The sequence below is a fragment of the Netta rufina genome (assembly GCF_964035555.1).
Source record: "Netta rufina genome assembly, chromosome: 4".
In the NCBI taxonomy this organism is placed as follows: domain Eukaryota; kingdom Metazoa; phylum Chordata; class Aves; order Anseriformes; family Anatidae; genus Netta; species Netta rufina.
Window position 1 is genome coordinate 47,130,567 of NC_140127.1, and position 15,201 is coordinate 47,145,767.

The window sequence follows — 15,201 nt, forward strand, 5'->3', positions numbered from 1 at the left end:
TACTGCCATCTTGCTCAGACAAAATGCTAGCGCTTGCTTAGAACATCTCAACAGGATTAAAACACGTAGCTACTGCTCATGTTCTTGAAAAGCTTTCATCCTAAATGAGAGGGACTAGGACCTGACAGGACATTTGTTGCCCTAAGCCCTGGTTTGGTTTTGCTCTGTTCCGCTCCACCCAGGAGGTGTCTGCCTTTCATCCCTGACAGTAATCATCTGCAGGCATAAGACAGGAAAGCGCCTTTTAACTGGAAGAGGAGCCAGATCCACAGGAGGCAGGTACTGTATGAAAGCAATGCAGACAGATACCAACGGGAGCCACACTAACTCCGTGCCTATGGAAATTACATTTGCAAGTTTCATTTGCAACTCTCTCTTTGCATTTTCTCCATGCGCCTTTAATCATTTCTGAACATAAATCACACTGGTTAGAAATGTGAGGGCTAAGGATGCATTTAGAAGGGAAATCTTGTGGCCAACATGCAGGATAGCTACCAGGTTCAGGTCTTGTTTGACCTCCAGTAATTCACCTTATCATCCCAGCAGTGAATTAAGCGGTGGAAGACAGATCTCACAACACCTCATATGATCTGGATTGTTTTTGAGGTGCTCAGACCCTAGGCCAGTCGGAGCTGTCTAAGTGGACAATCCAATAGCGACATTTCAAAATATCTAATTGCTTTGGACACCTAAAGAGTCTTTGCTGTTTCTGCAGCTTTTAACTAGTTAACCCGAACTACTGACATATTTCCTTTCCTAAGCAAAAAGTACCAAGACATGTACTTGGTGATCTTCTGGAAAACTAGTAGGTTTCACCGAGGAACTAATTTGATCAGTAAGTGACTGCAGTCTGATACCCAGAAACAAACTCATTACCAGCTGTATAAGGAAAACCACACCCAAAGAAGGAAGCTATTTTTTAAGGACTGGACCAAACTGTTGATAGGCAAGAATCCATCGGCAGTTAGAAGCAGTGACGGTGTTACCTGACTTAGCATGCATGGTGTTGGAATGAAGGTTTGACATCTATGTTGGGATGTGTGGGAAATAATGGATAAGATCTGGCTCTCAGATTACTTAGTTGTGTCCGAAACTGAACAGAGAGGCTGCAATAATATTTCATTCAAAAAACACTGAGGTAAAGACTGACTTTTTCTGAATTATATGCAAAGGCCTGTCTTTCAGACACAAAAAAACGTTGAGATGAATTTTCTTTTTCAAAAAAACAAACAAAAAGCAAACAAAAACCCAAACACCCTGCCACTCTCCATATCAAGATAATTTTTGAAAAAAGACACAAATCCTCCTTCCTTGGCTTTAGGCCGAGACCCACAGTAAGCTAACAATAGCTGTTTCCCTCTGACATTCACAGGCGTAGCTGTCTCAACTGAGCAATCTCACGAGTCATAGGCAAAGCCAGACCTGCAGTAAATGAGGATTACTCGCTCGAGGAAGGTGTAACCAGCTGAGGAACGATAGGTATGTACAGCTTTGTTCACAAAATGAGAAGGAATCAAAGTTTGCTTATTAAAGGCTGTCCGACCTTTCTGTCCACTGATTTATCTCCTGTGAATAGCCTCCACCACCGACACAAACACTTTGCTCTTGCTCCATGAGCACGCTCACTTACTGCATTCAGTTGTCACCAAGAACATGAAGCCATCACTTCCTATCAAAGAAAACTCCTCAAGAGCCAAGTGACTGCAGGACAGTTCACTGAAATGAGGCATACCGTTAGTGCATTGAGAAAACCTCTTCAAAACCAAGCCGGCATTTGTCCCCGTTAACAACCTTGCCTTCAGTTATGTTTGTTCAAGTAGTTTACTGAAGTACTTGTCATGCTAGCAGGATAGCAAAGTATATTGATATAAAAAACACACAGATATTTTAAGAATACTAAACTTTACACCAACTACCGGTAATAGCACTGAACAACTCAAAGATGGATTTAAGCAAATTGCTGCACTATGTCTACTTGCAGCAGCTGCCAATGCAAACATCTTCACAAATGTTCCTGTATATCAGGAAGAAGAAAACATCTTTAACTTGCACCTTTCCTGTGCCACAGAGAAGAACCAGTCTTTCTGTGATACCCAGTAGGTCAAGATTTAAAGGAACATCTGCTACTGAAGAGGTCAAGCCTCCCTCTTGAAGGAGACAAGGGCCACTGAGAGGAAGGTAGGAGGAGGGGTGCAAGGTTCACAAGGAGAAAGAAGGCTGTTCTGTTTATAGACAACTGCAAAACATGCAAAAATGTCACGAAGCCACAACAGAAGAAACATAAGGAACTACTATGTCTTCTAAAAAATCACAGAGATCGCAGAGAACAAAACGTTTAGGAAATGGCAAGGAATTGTGCAAGTAGACGTGACCCACGCTTTACCAGAATTCCTGGATACTGAGCCGGATACCAAAAATGCTTTGCAAAATCAGCCATGTGTGCAGAAAATTGTGCAAGAGAGGTCAGGCTGCTCTTCCAGGTCTCAGCAGAGGCAGCTACAGGTAACAAGGACACAGAAGCTCTCCTGTCAAAGTGACGCTACCATTGGAAGGCCAAGAAAAATCCAGAGACAAAACTTCCTGATAATGTGCGGGACCATGTGTGGCATGCTTACTGCAATGAAGGAAACTCCAAGATGAGGGGAGCAGATGATGTATGTATCCTGAAAAACAGACCTGGCTGTGAAGGACCAGCATTCAAGATTCTCTTTGGCCTTGCCCTGCAGCAGATCAGATTTGCTTGTCACACAAACGTCACATCCATGAATGTCAAGAGACTTACAGATTTATCATTCTATCCAACAGTTTTTTTTTTTCCAATCAAACAACCCACTGGGCACACTAGGTCTTAATGGTGGTTGTGTACCAAACTCACATTAGGAAGCTGGTAATAAGCTGTAATTAGTCAGTGCCATAGCTCCAGCAGAAAAAAAAATATTGTTGCTTGCTAAGAAGAAAAAAGTCATGAGTATTTGCCTGCAGTTCCAGTTGATCAAATGCATATTTTCTTATTTTTATTTTTTAACTGGAAAGCTGCATGTTAGTTCTAAATACACAGTTAAGTATTATTCCTGGACAGGGCACATCCACCTCAGTTTTATGCACTAAATTTCTCAAGAAGGAATATCCTCAGCAAACATTCTACAGTGCTCAGAAAGGCCACCACAAGGAACACAGAAAGCTGCCTGCCTAACACAGGACAGCTTTTAGCACATGCACAGCCACCTGGCAGCAATCAACAATTTTCCTTCTTGATTATTGACAAGAACTGCAGTCCAAGCCAGGACAACTGCAGCTGAGGCTTAAACTTTCAAGATCGCAACTTCTCAGAAATGGCTCAGCTGGGCACCTGCATTTTGTAACTTCAGTCACTCAGAGTATGAAAAACATACAACAGATGGAATTTACAAGTTGCACTGTAGCAGCTTCACTTTTGTTAGGCTTCAAAGCTGTAACAGGAAGAGTGAAAACACCTCAGTCTGGTTTAGCCTCAGACTGGTTTAGCCTATCAAGGAAAAAAAAAATATGGTATTTACTTTATAAAGATGACTGAAGATGGATATGATTTGGGTAGAGAAGTCTCATGGCTTTCATATGAGTTGCAATCCATTCCTAGTCTCACTAGGCTATGCCTCAGCCACTACTGAGATTGAGCTTGTTTACTCCAAAGCAAAAACCTTGGCATGACTTACAGAAACAGCTTTTCTTGCCAGAGCTCTAATACCAAATGTCTGTGGAAAAGCCACTTGGAGAGATGCTATTTACTTTGGTAATGAAGCAAGTTCCCTGGAATGAAGTATTGCCATATTCCCAAGAGATGTTGCAATACATTTACCTGTACCTCAGCTACATGCCATACAGGCTCTCACAGAGAATGTCTGAGAACAGCCTGGCTAAGCCAAAAGGCCAAGGCTCAGCTCTGTGACACAGGACTGTGCCCTTCTCCTACAGCAAGCACACAACTTAGGTCCCAGCAGAAAGTTTGAGGTCTTTTTTTTCCTGAAAGTTTTGCAATCTGCCACAACCTAAGACACAACAGTTAACCTTCTCAGAGACCTGTTTGAGAGAGAGGCTTTAAAAAGAAAGTTCTCACATCTTTATTCAAACTACGGAATTTAAGCAGCTCTTGTCCCTTTGAATCCCTTTTTCTAGGCAACTTGGACCTCAGACCCCAGCTCCCTCCTGGAAATGCTTAGAGGGAACATCAGCACACAGTTGGACTAATAATCACTTGTGGAAGGATAGAAATTAAAGGTAGACTTTACAGGCCAAGGTTTCCTTGCTGTTTAGAGTCACAGGCCTGAAGCTATTCTGCTTTTCCTCATTTACTTAAGATGGGATTCCAAGCCACCGTTGAAATCCTCTCTGACCACAGTGAGATGAAAGACTCTCCCTGTTCAACAATCCCAGCTCTCCCTTTGCTGCAAATGGCTACTCATCTGCTGAAACTTGTGTTTCAAATTTTGCTTCCAATGAGGTAGCTCACTAATGCCCTCCCTAGTCCAGTACTTAAAAGGCTCCTTTGTAGTCGAATTTAATGGACTTCCTACTGAAGCAAGCACTTGCATTTGCACATTGTTTACAAACAACTTGCACTCTGAGAACACCGAGCTCTACTTTGCACCTGCTGTAGGTTAGGTCTTCCCAGGCCTGTTTTGTGCACGTAAGTGTTAAAACTCATGCTTAGAGGAGAAACCAAGCTCTGATTTCAAGTGTTTACATGTACTCCTGAGAGCAAGAAAAACTCTTACCATGATAAGATTATAAAAAAAAGTTTAATTATAAAATAAATAAGTTTGTTATGGAAACATTAAATATTAAATACAATAAATGTACACATTTACAGATATAACTTGACAATTAATGGCATTGCTCTGCTACCAGAAGAATTCTGATCTATTTAGAAAGTGCACACAGTCTTCCAAGAAGAAACTGAACTCAGATAATACTCCGTGCTCAAGATTGCATGGGCATTCAAGAAACTGAGGGTACTTGGGTCAGAGAAGTTTGAGGTAAGTAGAGTTCTTCACACCAGGAGGTAGAGCACAGGAGACCACCACTTGCCGAGTATCAGTGCATCAATTTCTTTCTTCAAAGGAACAGGTTCTTGGCTGAGTTGTCAAATGGCTGAATCTGATTCGCATCACTTGACTTTAATGCTGCTCAAAGCAGCATCCAACATCTGGATAACAGCTGTGTTTGTAGCCAATGGACAGACACCACAACAGGAGTGCCCAGGCTTATTGCTTTTTCAAGCATTGCTTTCCTTCAGGGACAGAGCTTCAGACCTTCTTAGCATCCTGAGGAGGCTAGTTTTAACTGTGGCTAGCACACACACAGATGGATAGCTCCACTCACACAGTAAGTCCTACTGAATTCAGAGAGAGAACCTTCCACACATACAGTAACAGAACCCAGGTGTGGCTAACAGATTTGTCACCAACACCCTGCAAGTCAGAACTGGAGATGAAATCATTTGAAGCTGATATCAACAGGGAGCACAGCAAGAGCAGAATTAGTTTTGTCCACTGAGGCCTAGTTAGATAAGCTCTTTTCTAACTTTGGGGAGAGGGAAGGGAACATCCTCCCCTTCGCCTCACTTTGCTGAAAGCCACAACTTCTCCTCAGTTAGAGCTGCCAAAAGAGACTTGCTAGCAGAAAAAAAAGTCCATCCACAAAACAGAGACTGGAGGTCTAGCACAGGTAGAGAAAGCTCAGTAACAGCAGTCTCCAGCAGGTCCTGATAGCAAGTCCTCTGCCCCTGCAGCAGCAGCTCCCTTCATGTTGTTGTACAAAGTAGAGTGGCAACTGTTCTCCCCAGCAAGTGGTTCAGCAGCAAGTGGCATGTTGGGCATCTCCTTGCAGCAGCCTCCGTCTTGATGAGTCAGGGCTTAGTGGCAACAACTCCAGCCCCCAGTGTCCAGGTGGATGTGGCAGGTAGCCAGAGGTACCCTGTAGCTTGGCAGTGGCCACAGCAGAATTGTTCTGTAAGGGGCAGACCAGGCACGTTAACCATCACCCAAAACATGAGTACTCCGCACTAGAAACAGGTCAAACCTACATCCAAGGCAGGCAGGTTAGCTATGTGCGCCCTGCTACATGTTCTTCAGCTTCAAGCAAACATTGAGCAGAACTCAGCAACTGTCACGGGACAAAGCTTGGATAAGCTCTGTAGTTCACATGAGGTAAAGCGTAAGTACTGTATGCCGAAGTTTTTCTGGACTATCCTTTAGTTTCTCCTTCAGCTTGTAGTGTAACTCCTGTTCAATAGAAGTCCTTGAAACTGCTGTTTAATACAGTTCTGCTCAGAAGAGAGTAACTTACTTGCTCATTAAAAGCCACCACATTTCTCCCTAAAGCAATCCATCTATCCAAGGAGCTTCAGCACTGTTGCTTTGAGTATGGAACTTGACTGAGGAGCTATCTGTGGTGGTTGTTGAGTTGGCAGCTTGGTCTTTCTGTATTCCCTAAGCACTGCAAACTTGCTAATGCCTTGAAGAGATGTGAAAAGTCTCAGTACTTCTCAGGAGAGATAATGATCCATCTGGCTGCTGCGCTATATCCTATGATAAGGCCTACCAGAAAGCTAACAGTGCTGTTGAAGAGTTCACAGAACTGCAACATGAGTGGTTTCAGGAAACCAGTAACCTAGGTCACTTGCATGTAACCTACCTGCTTCAAGGCACTTGATGTGTTAAAAGGTAAGGCTAGCTTTGCTGAACATGCATGCAACTCCTGTGTTGTTAACCCCAACCTAGAAAACCTGAAACAAGTTTCACATCAGCTTTCATACCTGCTTTTTCCTCATTTACACACCAACATGTCCATTTCTGTTTTCTTGCCGAAGTTTTTTCCTTTCTTCTTTCTCTTCATACTGCGGACACTTTTTCCTGACCCTGTGGAACAACATCACGTTAGAGGTCATTTTGAACCCTGACAAAGCCTTCTGTCACAAGCCCCCCATTCTCTGCACCATTCACACTTAACATCCTTCAAATCCTCAAGCAACCCCAGAGCACCAGGAATTTTTGAGCACAACTGTTTAAATGTTTAACTATTCATCTCTAAGCTACATCTGACAGCTTGATAACATTACAGATCCTCCAGGTTAAGTACAGGGAGTTTTGCCACACAGAGCCAGGGCTTCCTGATTCAAGCTTCACTAGGTATCAAGAGGAAGAGGCCTTGCTGCAAAAAGCCCAGAGGCCTTTTGCAACCAGCTGCAGAGTGAAGACTGCTTTGCTCCTTCCTGGAGCAGGACTTGAAGGGAACAGGGATTTAAGAGATTTGTCAAAATACCCATCAAAAGCAAGCTGCTAACTGATTTTTTTCCCCTGAAGTCTTTTCTAGTGTTCCCAACAAGCCACCTCTGGACACAGGTACAGAGGTACCTCATGGTTCAAGCTCATGAGTGTTCATGGGACAGATGCAGTCCTATTGCATGGCTTGCCTCAGCAGCTAACTCTGCTCATTTTCTTACAGCACTACAAACTGGTTCTCTCTCATAGCAGAGAGGAATGAGGCAGTGTTCAGAGAGCAACTGTTCTTCCCAGCATTCCTCAAGTTCACATCTAAATATGAAGCAACAACAACACGACAAATGCACACCTCGTTTCCTGAATTGCACAAAAGGGTACAGCATGTACCTAATTCAATGTACTTCTAAATCTAAAATTAGACCAGATTTCTGAGTTTCACCCACACTACCCCAAGCCCTGCTGCAGTGTCTGACCTAGAGAACTGCTCCTGTGCTTGGTTAACACCGGATCCAGGTTCCCTGTGCCAGCTACCTAATGGCAGCAGCAGAAAGCCTAGAGAACAAGAAGCCAAGGCATAGATGGGTAGAAGCTGCTGCATGTACCTTGTACAGAGAAACACAGGTACAGAAGAGGCATTCATGCAAGGCATGAAGAACATTCCCAGTGAAGTTTTTACTGTACATAGAACAGGACCTGAGATTCTGGTTACCCACTGCTCTGCACTGTCTGCAGCCATTAACCAAGGAATGGTTGTTTCCTCAACCTTAACAGCACGCCATACAACCTTTTGGACAGGCAGCACTTGCTCCCTTATTTGATTCTCCCAAAGCACAAGTATTTAAGCCCAGCAACCTCCATTGAGAAAAGGACAGCTAGAGGACTGTTTCCTTACCTCTAGCTGTGTACCCAGCTGTTGGATAACAGCCACATATTAGTCACATTACTGCTGGCAGAATTATTCTGCACAAGGATTAGGAAATGCACTGCTGCATCAGCATTAATGCTCCTCCTCCACCTCCTGCTGATGCTTCGCAGCACCAGTACTCTGGTTGTAGCAGGAAGGCTCTTGATTTAAAACTTAGCATTCACAGGCTGCACATAGCCAATAATGAAAGAGTAAGCGAACACCTGATATGAACTTTTCAGACTTCGCTTCTACCCTCAAGACATCTTCAAGCCAGGATAAGAACTCTGCCCTTTTGGAGGTCTCGCACACAGTTCAGACAAGCCACACAGACTTTTGACACAACCAGACACAAGCCCTGCTCACCCTTAAGCCAGCCACCCAAGAACATAATACTTACTGCACTATCACAACGATAAGTACAGTAATGAAGCTGATGCTTGAGAGCAGGACAGCTACCACTACCAACACGGTCTTGGAGTAGTCTGCCACATCATTCTTCCTTTGAGTCTTCATGAACTGTTCACCACAGCGCTCACCAAAGAAATCCTGATGACACCTGCAAGTAAACATCAACACAAGTTCTTATCAGCTCCCGTACCGTCTGGAGCCAAGGACGCCTACACACACATTCAAGCCTGACTTCAACATCTTCAGAGTTTCACATGAATCTCAAGATGCTCTCTTCAGAGCATGTTCATGAAATGCAGTCACTGCTCTAGCACAAGATTTGTCAGCATTTCAACAAGTCGAGATTAGTTTGGGCGTGATGTTCCAAGAAGACACGCCTTTTCATTCTTTTGGTTCAAGTTTATGACCAACTGATGAGTTCAGTGGCTTGTTATGCATCTCAGATTCCATCATCACTTAATTTACATGGCAGAAAGATTCTCAGTCAAAATACTGCACGAGATGGATCTAGGCCAACTTGACACCAATTTTTCCTCTAAGCCCTCATATGCCACCAGCACATGCAAATCACAGCTGGCTCGCAAGGTGCACGTAACTTACTTGCAGGTCACCATCTGGAGATGTTCTAGGTATACGCATTCACCATGGATGCAAAAGTTTTTGTATTCCATTTCACAGGGAGTCCCTTTCTTTTTGTTCTTCCCTTTGTTCTTCTTCCTTCTTGATTTACCAGCATTCTTCTCACCCCCTTTCTTTGTTGTCTTGGGCTTAACCACAGGTTCAACTGAAAAAAGAACAAGAGGACTTTAATGCTAAACAGACAGATCCTGTGAAAATGAAATAAGATTTGGGAATCACTTCATGAGAGCCTGTGATTGTGGAGCACAGAATGCAAGTGAGCAAAGACCTGGGTACTTGACATCCAGCACAAATGCAGCAAGCTCAGAAGCTCATTAAGCTTAACTCTGATACCGTTGAGTCCTGAGCAATGCAGGCAAAAGAAGATGGAGTGGATAAAGAGCAGAGTTAAAGGACTTAGCCGTGTTCCACATGGCTAAGACACTTGAGTGAAACCACATAGGTTCAGTCAAGGACTTCTGAAGAATATGAGTTCACACTGAGCCAAGCCATCCACACATTTTATAGCGATGCAGATGCAAGGCTACCAGCCTCCATTGCTCTAAACTCTATTTGCATCAGTGATGAAAGGCTTTGTAAGTTGCTAGATAGTCCTGGGCGCTTGTCAAGCCAAGACAGCCTGCTATCCCAGTTAGCGTACTTGTTTCTCCCAAATAACCTGCAGTGCTGTCCTCAGCAGAAGAGATAGTTCATTTCCAGTTCTCCTACTTTGAGATGAGTGCACCAGAGGAGTGAAAGCAGGAGAGTCCACAAGAGTCAGGTTATTTGTTCTGCCACTTACTGTTGCCCCTCATTATCTCAATTAAAATAAACCTCCCAAAGAGTGTGGTTTAAGAGGCTGGTGTCTTAGTAGCCTTTGGATTTGAGGGCATCTTCCTTTTGCCAGGGAGAACAAGCATAGGGCAGTCACTGACTAGGTGAATAAACTCCACAGACACATGGCAACAAAGCTTGATAGCATTATCATAGAGCAAGGTGGTGAAGCACTGGTTCTCTGAACAAACCATCCCTTTTCTGCTAGCCATACAAGAAGTCTTCCCCAAGTGATGCCACGCTATTCAGGAGTAACAGTTAACCACATGAGGTCTCAACAACAGAGAAGACATTTGCAGTCATCTTCCAGACTGTTTATTTCCCTATAGTGCCGCAAAGAGAAAAATTTGGGGATTATTTCACTCAGAGCACTACACATGCAGGCAGTTACCACAACAGGATGCAACAACTCCATAGCCCTGTATTTCTAGTGACAGGAGATGGCACAAAGTACACAAAGAAACAAGGTGTAGTTCACTGTTGTCTAGACAGCAATCATTTTAAGTTCTAGAGCAACAAGCCTGGCTTGAAGTTACTTAAAAGCAAAAATGCCTTCAGCAACCAGAAGTCTGATTCAAATTGTATAAACTATATTAATATGTAAACTAGGAACACTGTTCCTGCAGCAAGGTTTCCTATCCCTAGAAGTGTGAACTTAAAACTGACAGCTGAGGCCTCTGTCCTGTCCAGTTGGACTTGATATTTAGGTTCACACTTTCGTAATTGAGGCTGTTTCCATTCTTCCTTCTTCAAGGAAGAGGCTGTTGGTTTGATCTACGTCCCCGTCTGCAAGCTGCATAGCCAAGAAAACCATCCACAGTTGAATCATAACAGCTTGAAGACTCCCTCCACAGATAAACCTCATGCCAAGTAGCAGAGCTTGTCTACAAACCAACCACCTTTGGTAACAAATCTGGTTTCTGTGCAGTTAGACAACACAGAAGTCACGGAGCCAGTAGTTTTACTGGCTAAACTGCTCACTAACTCTGACATTCCTGTTCCCCCTGAAGGTCTTGCAGTCACAGAAAGCTTGAACAAGGGTCCACACGTTCCCGTACATAATATCTGGAACATGCTCCCCTGAGTCTCATTCAAGCCTCAGGGTGTTCCCTCAGGAAAAACAGCAGTTGGATCCCATCCTAGAAGGCAACAGCACCGATTACTATCCTGCACTGAATTGCTAATCACTCATAGGTATTCCTTTAGCCCCAGCCTCCACAGCTTGTCTCACAACTGCACTTAGATGAGAACCAAGAAGGTCCTCCTGTCCCCTCTGTTCTTGGTCCGGTGGGCTGCTCAAATATCCTCATTGCTTCCAGGACTGTTTAAGTGCTGGCTAAAGGATGCCTAACAAGCACTTCTGCAGCCACTTATGGCGCTTGTGTTGGTTTCTTCTGCAAAGCTTTAGTCAACTCCAAGTCAAGTAAGCATGAGAAGACACCCCAAAAAGCCTTCAAGGCAGGACAACCAGCCTCATCTCAACCCCTCTCCTGAGAGGGACAGCACCCAGCAGCCCTGCTGATGCTCCCACAGCAGCTAGGCAGTCACTCCACCACAACTTTCCTGTGAGGAAAGTGAGGAAGGCAGCACAGCGGCTCCCACACCCCCTAACTTCACTCCCACCGAGCTCCCAAACCTGACGCCCTATTTCTAACCCAGCAGGAGCACTCCACACACGGCGAGGCGAGAAGGGGCAGCACGGAGCAGGCGAAGCACAGCCGCGGGGAGGGTCCGCCGCCTCACCTCGGATCAAGTCATCCACGATGTACTGGTGGACGGGCAGCGCCTCTTCACCCTCCTCCTCCTCCTCCTCGTAGTCGGGGCCGGGCACAGCCTCCCCCTGGCGGCCCTCAGTCTCCCTCGGGCCGGGCTGGGTGCCGTTGGCCGCTGAGGCGGCGGCGAGGCGGGCTGTGAGGAGAGACGGCGCCGTCAGGGGGGCGCGCAGCCCGCCAACCCCCCCCAACCGCCTCATAACGGCCCCAACCGCCGCCCGCGAGGCGCCCTCACCGCCCTCCCCCGCACCTGCGAGCGCGGCCAGCGCGACGAGCAACGCCAGGGCGCGCATCGGTGGTCGCGGCGGCGACGGGAGCGTCGGTGGAGACGGCGGCGACAGGGGGAGTGTCGCGACAGGCGGCGGCGCGCAGCGCTCCATGAGGAGCCGCCCGCCGCCGCCGCCCCTTTTATAGGCGGCTCCGTGACGTCACCGGGCGGGGCCGCAGGTGAGGGGGGAGGGAACGGTGAGGGCGGGGGGGGAGCGGCGCACGCGCACCTTGCTGAGCGCGCGCGGGGGGCTCGCGCCCGCCGTTAACGGTCCCTCTACCCCCCTAACGGTCGCGCTCCCGCCCAACGGTCGCCCTGTGGGGAGCCCCCCTCAGGGGGTCGGCGGCTCCCCCCCTGGCTCCGCGTCCCCTCCTCTGGCGCTGTGATGCGGAGCGGGGTTGCCATGGCGAGCCCCGTACACACACAGCCCGGCACGTTTATGGCGGGGCACGCCCCCGCTCTTTGCTCTGCCCCTCGGAGGAAGCGGGTTGGCGTGTTTTGGGGGGCAACAAAGGCGGTGGTGGCCCTGCGTGCGGGGCCGTGGGTGGTGTGCTCGGGGAGCAGGACGTGAGTAATGACTGACGAAGTTGGGGCAAGGAGGGGGGCAGCCAGCCAGGGTGGGCGCTGACCCCTGGTGAAGGGCGCCTTGCTCTCCCGTGTCCCACACCGGCTTGCTTGTAGGGGATGAACTCAGGGGAACAGGTTGTAGCGTGCTGGTGTAGCGTGGGAATGCAGAAAAGCCCTACAGTGGTGCGAGGACAGCAGGTGGGTGCCTCTTGGTGTCGGTCAGCACCACAAAGGCTCAGCGTGGAGCATCGGAGGGGGACGTACGGCCCCCAGCAGCTGTGTGGTGGGAGATCTCTGCATCAGGTTCCTCCTCACGGGGTGTCATAAGAGCATCCCCAGTACTCGGCTGTAAGGAGGAAGCAGAAGAGGGTGGGATGGCCGTGAGAGTCAGACAAAGCTCTGCTCTTCTAATTAGGATGCTCTGGAATGCCATTTGCAGCTCAGGGAGCTGCCGGAGCCTTTGTTTAACCTGGCTGGGATCCAAGTTGCTCGGTTATTAAGTCTTCTCCCCTCTTCTCTGCAGGCCAAAGGAGGACACACAGCTCCCGGGGCTCTGTTTGGCTCTCAGGCTCATGCCAGCTCCGCGCCGAGCACTCCAGAGTGAGTAAATCTTGGGAAGTGATGCCTGACAGCTCCAAAAAAGACGCTGCCAAATCAGTCGCTCAGTCTTCATTTGGGGGTAGCCTGGGGCTCAACGCAGCTCCCTCCCCTCCACCACAGACCTGAGCTACCCACCCATAACCCCTGTAAGGTACGGGGCACAGACCAAGTGTGAGCACAGCTTCTCCAAAGGCAGAGATGCTGACTTTTGGGGACGGGGTCTGTTCTGCCTACAAGTGGGGTTTGTTTTGTGAGAATGGCCAAATAGAGCTGCCTAAGTTGAGACCTTTCCTGCCCCTCGCCTGACGTGCTCAAAGCTGGCTCCTACAGCTTCCCTGTTTTCTTTTTTTTTTGCTGCCTTTAAAATGAAGTAAATTTCTCCCGGCCTTTGTTAGAGAGAAATTTACCGGGAACACTTTGAGGTAATTCTTTCAATCTCATTCCAAGAAGCACTGAAAATTCCAACCTCATGCTGTGCTTGGCAAATTGCTAAGCAAGTGAAAATAGAAGCTAACCGGGGGAAAGGTTTAATGACCCGAGTGCAATCAACTGTCTTACCTGCACTGTTTAGAGACCAAACATGGCACATCCAGCTACTGACTCTGACCTTGCTCCTGAAATCTCCAACCAATGGCTCCGCTTCACCAGCTGGCAGCGGCAAGGAATTTGGCTTGGCACGCTACAAATTTGTTAGGCTTTTCGCTGACTTCCTCCTGCCTCTCCTGCTTCCTGCAAGAAAAACGGGTGGCCGGGCATAAACTAACACAGCTCAGGAATCTCCTCTTCTCCCTGTGAAACGCTTTAGAAGTGCTGGTGGCCACAGCAAAGGCATGAGAGTGTTTTTCTTTTGCCATCCTGTACTGCCAATGCAGCTGGGATGTTTGGGGCAGCAAGGTGAGACACTCAGCATCCAGGGAACATACCGAGGGTGCTGGCTGCCAGTTGGACAGGAGGAGGGTTGGGGGAGATATCACCAGAGCTTTTCCCAAAATGCTTTCCAGCAAAGCTCTGCGGGCTTCTCTGAGATGACACCTCCAGAGGTCAGGTGTTTTGGGGAGACGTGCAGGGAGGGAAGCCCCCAGTGCTCTGGCTGATGCGTCACCAACAGAACTTTCTTCAACTGCAGAGGGAGCCACAAGCAGGACAAAAATTTTGGAAACCTCCCCCTTGCTGATCTGTAGGGCCAGCCTCTGACCAGCTTACCTGCCACAGGCGAAGGGAAATCAGACACTTCCTGAGCAGGGAGGGCCTGGATCTGCTCTTCCCAACTCCGTGCCCCCATCAGCTGCATGCTATCAGGCAGGAGGTGCTCAGCTTGACCATGGCGTTGTTCCCAGGCTGGAAGGATGCTTGGACTTTGTCCCCAGGCTGAGCTGCTGGAGGACATCCCCAGCAGTGATGGAAGGAGATGAAGCTTTGAGGGGGCTGCAGGACTCACCCCTGTGTGCTGCCCCACTGCAGTGGGGCTGGCAGGTCAGGGTGCTGGGCCAGTGAGGGGCAGGGCTTGCTTTTGGGAAGGTGCTGGTTCCCCGTGGATGCAGAGTGCCACCTACTGAGCCACCGCTCCCGGCGGCACCTGGGGTTTTCCAGCGGGACACCCTGCTGTGGCTGCAAGCCACTGTCCATCCTGCTTGTTGCGGGGCACAGGGAGCTTCCCCGAAGGCTGGAGAGCCTTGCAGGGTGCGATTATGGCACTGCAGCCACGTTGGAGGGGAGATCTCTCTCCGATGGTCTGCCTGCCTTTTCCCAGGCTTGTCTTCTCCAGAAACCATGCCAGGGGTGAACGTGGTGGCTGCGCTTCCTGCTCTGGAGCAGTGCATCATCTGGCTAGCTGCTCCCTGGGGCTGTCAGACCACCCTGGCAAGGGCGTGATATCCCGAGACAGCAGGTCAGACCCTGCCACGCAGACATTTGTGGTGAATCCCAACTGTGGTGAATTTCCCATTCTGTGGTGAATCCCAACAAATT

At 47.9% G+C, this 15,201-nt stretch overlaps 1 protein-coding gene across 1 annotated transcript; it reads right to left on the bottom strand.

Annotated features, from left to right (window-relative positions):
- Window positions 1-6,808: 6,808 nt before the first annotated feature.
- AREG (amphiregulin) lies at window positions 6,809-12,178 on the bottom strand (the record flags this gene model as incomplete). Its single annotated transcript, XM_084286519.1, has 5 exons — window positions 6,809-6,896; window positions 8,564-8,722; window positions 9,175-9,358; window positions 11,770-11,934; window positions 12,049-12,178. The coding sequence occupies 5 exons, from the start codon at window positions 12,176-12,178 to the stop codon at window positions 6,809-6,811; spliced, it is 726 nt and encodes a 241-aa protein (XP_084142645.1).
- Between the last annotated feature and the right edge of the window lie 3,023 nt (window positions 12,179-15,201).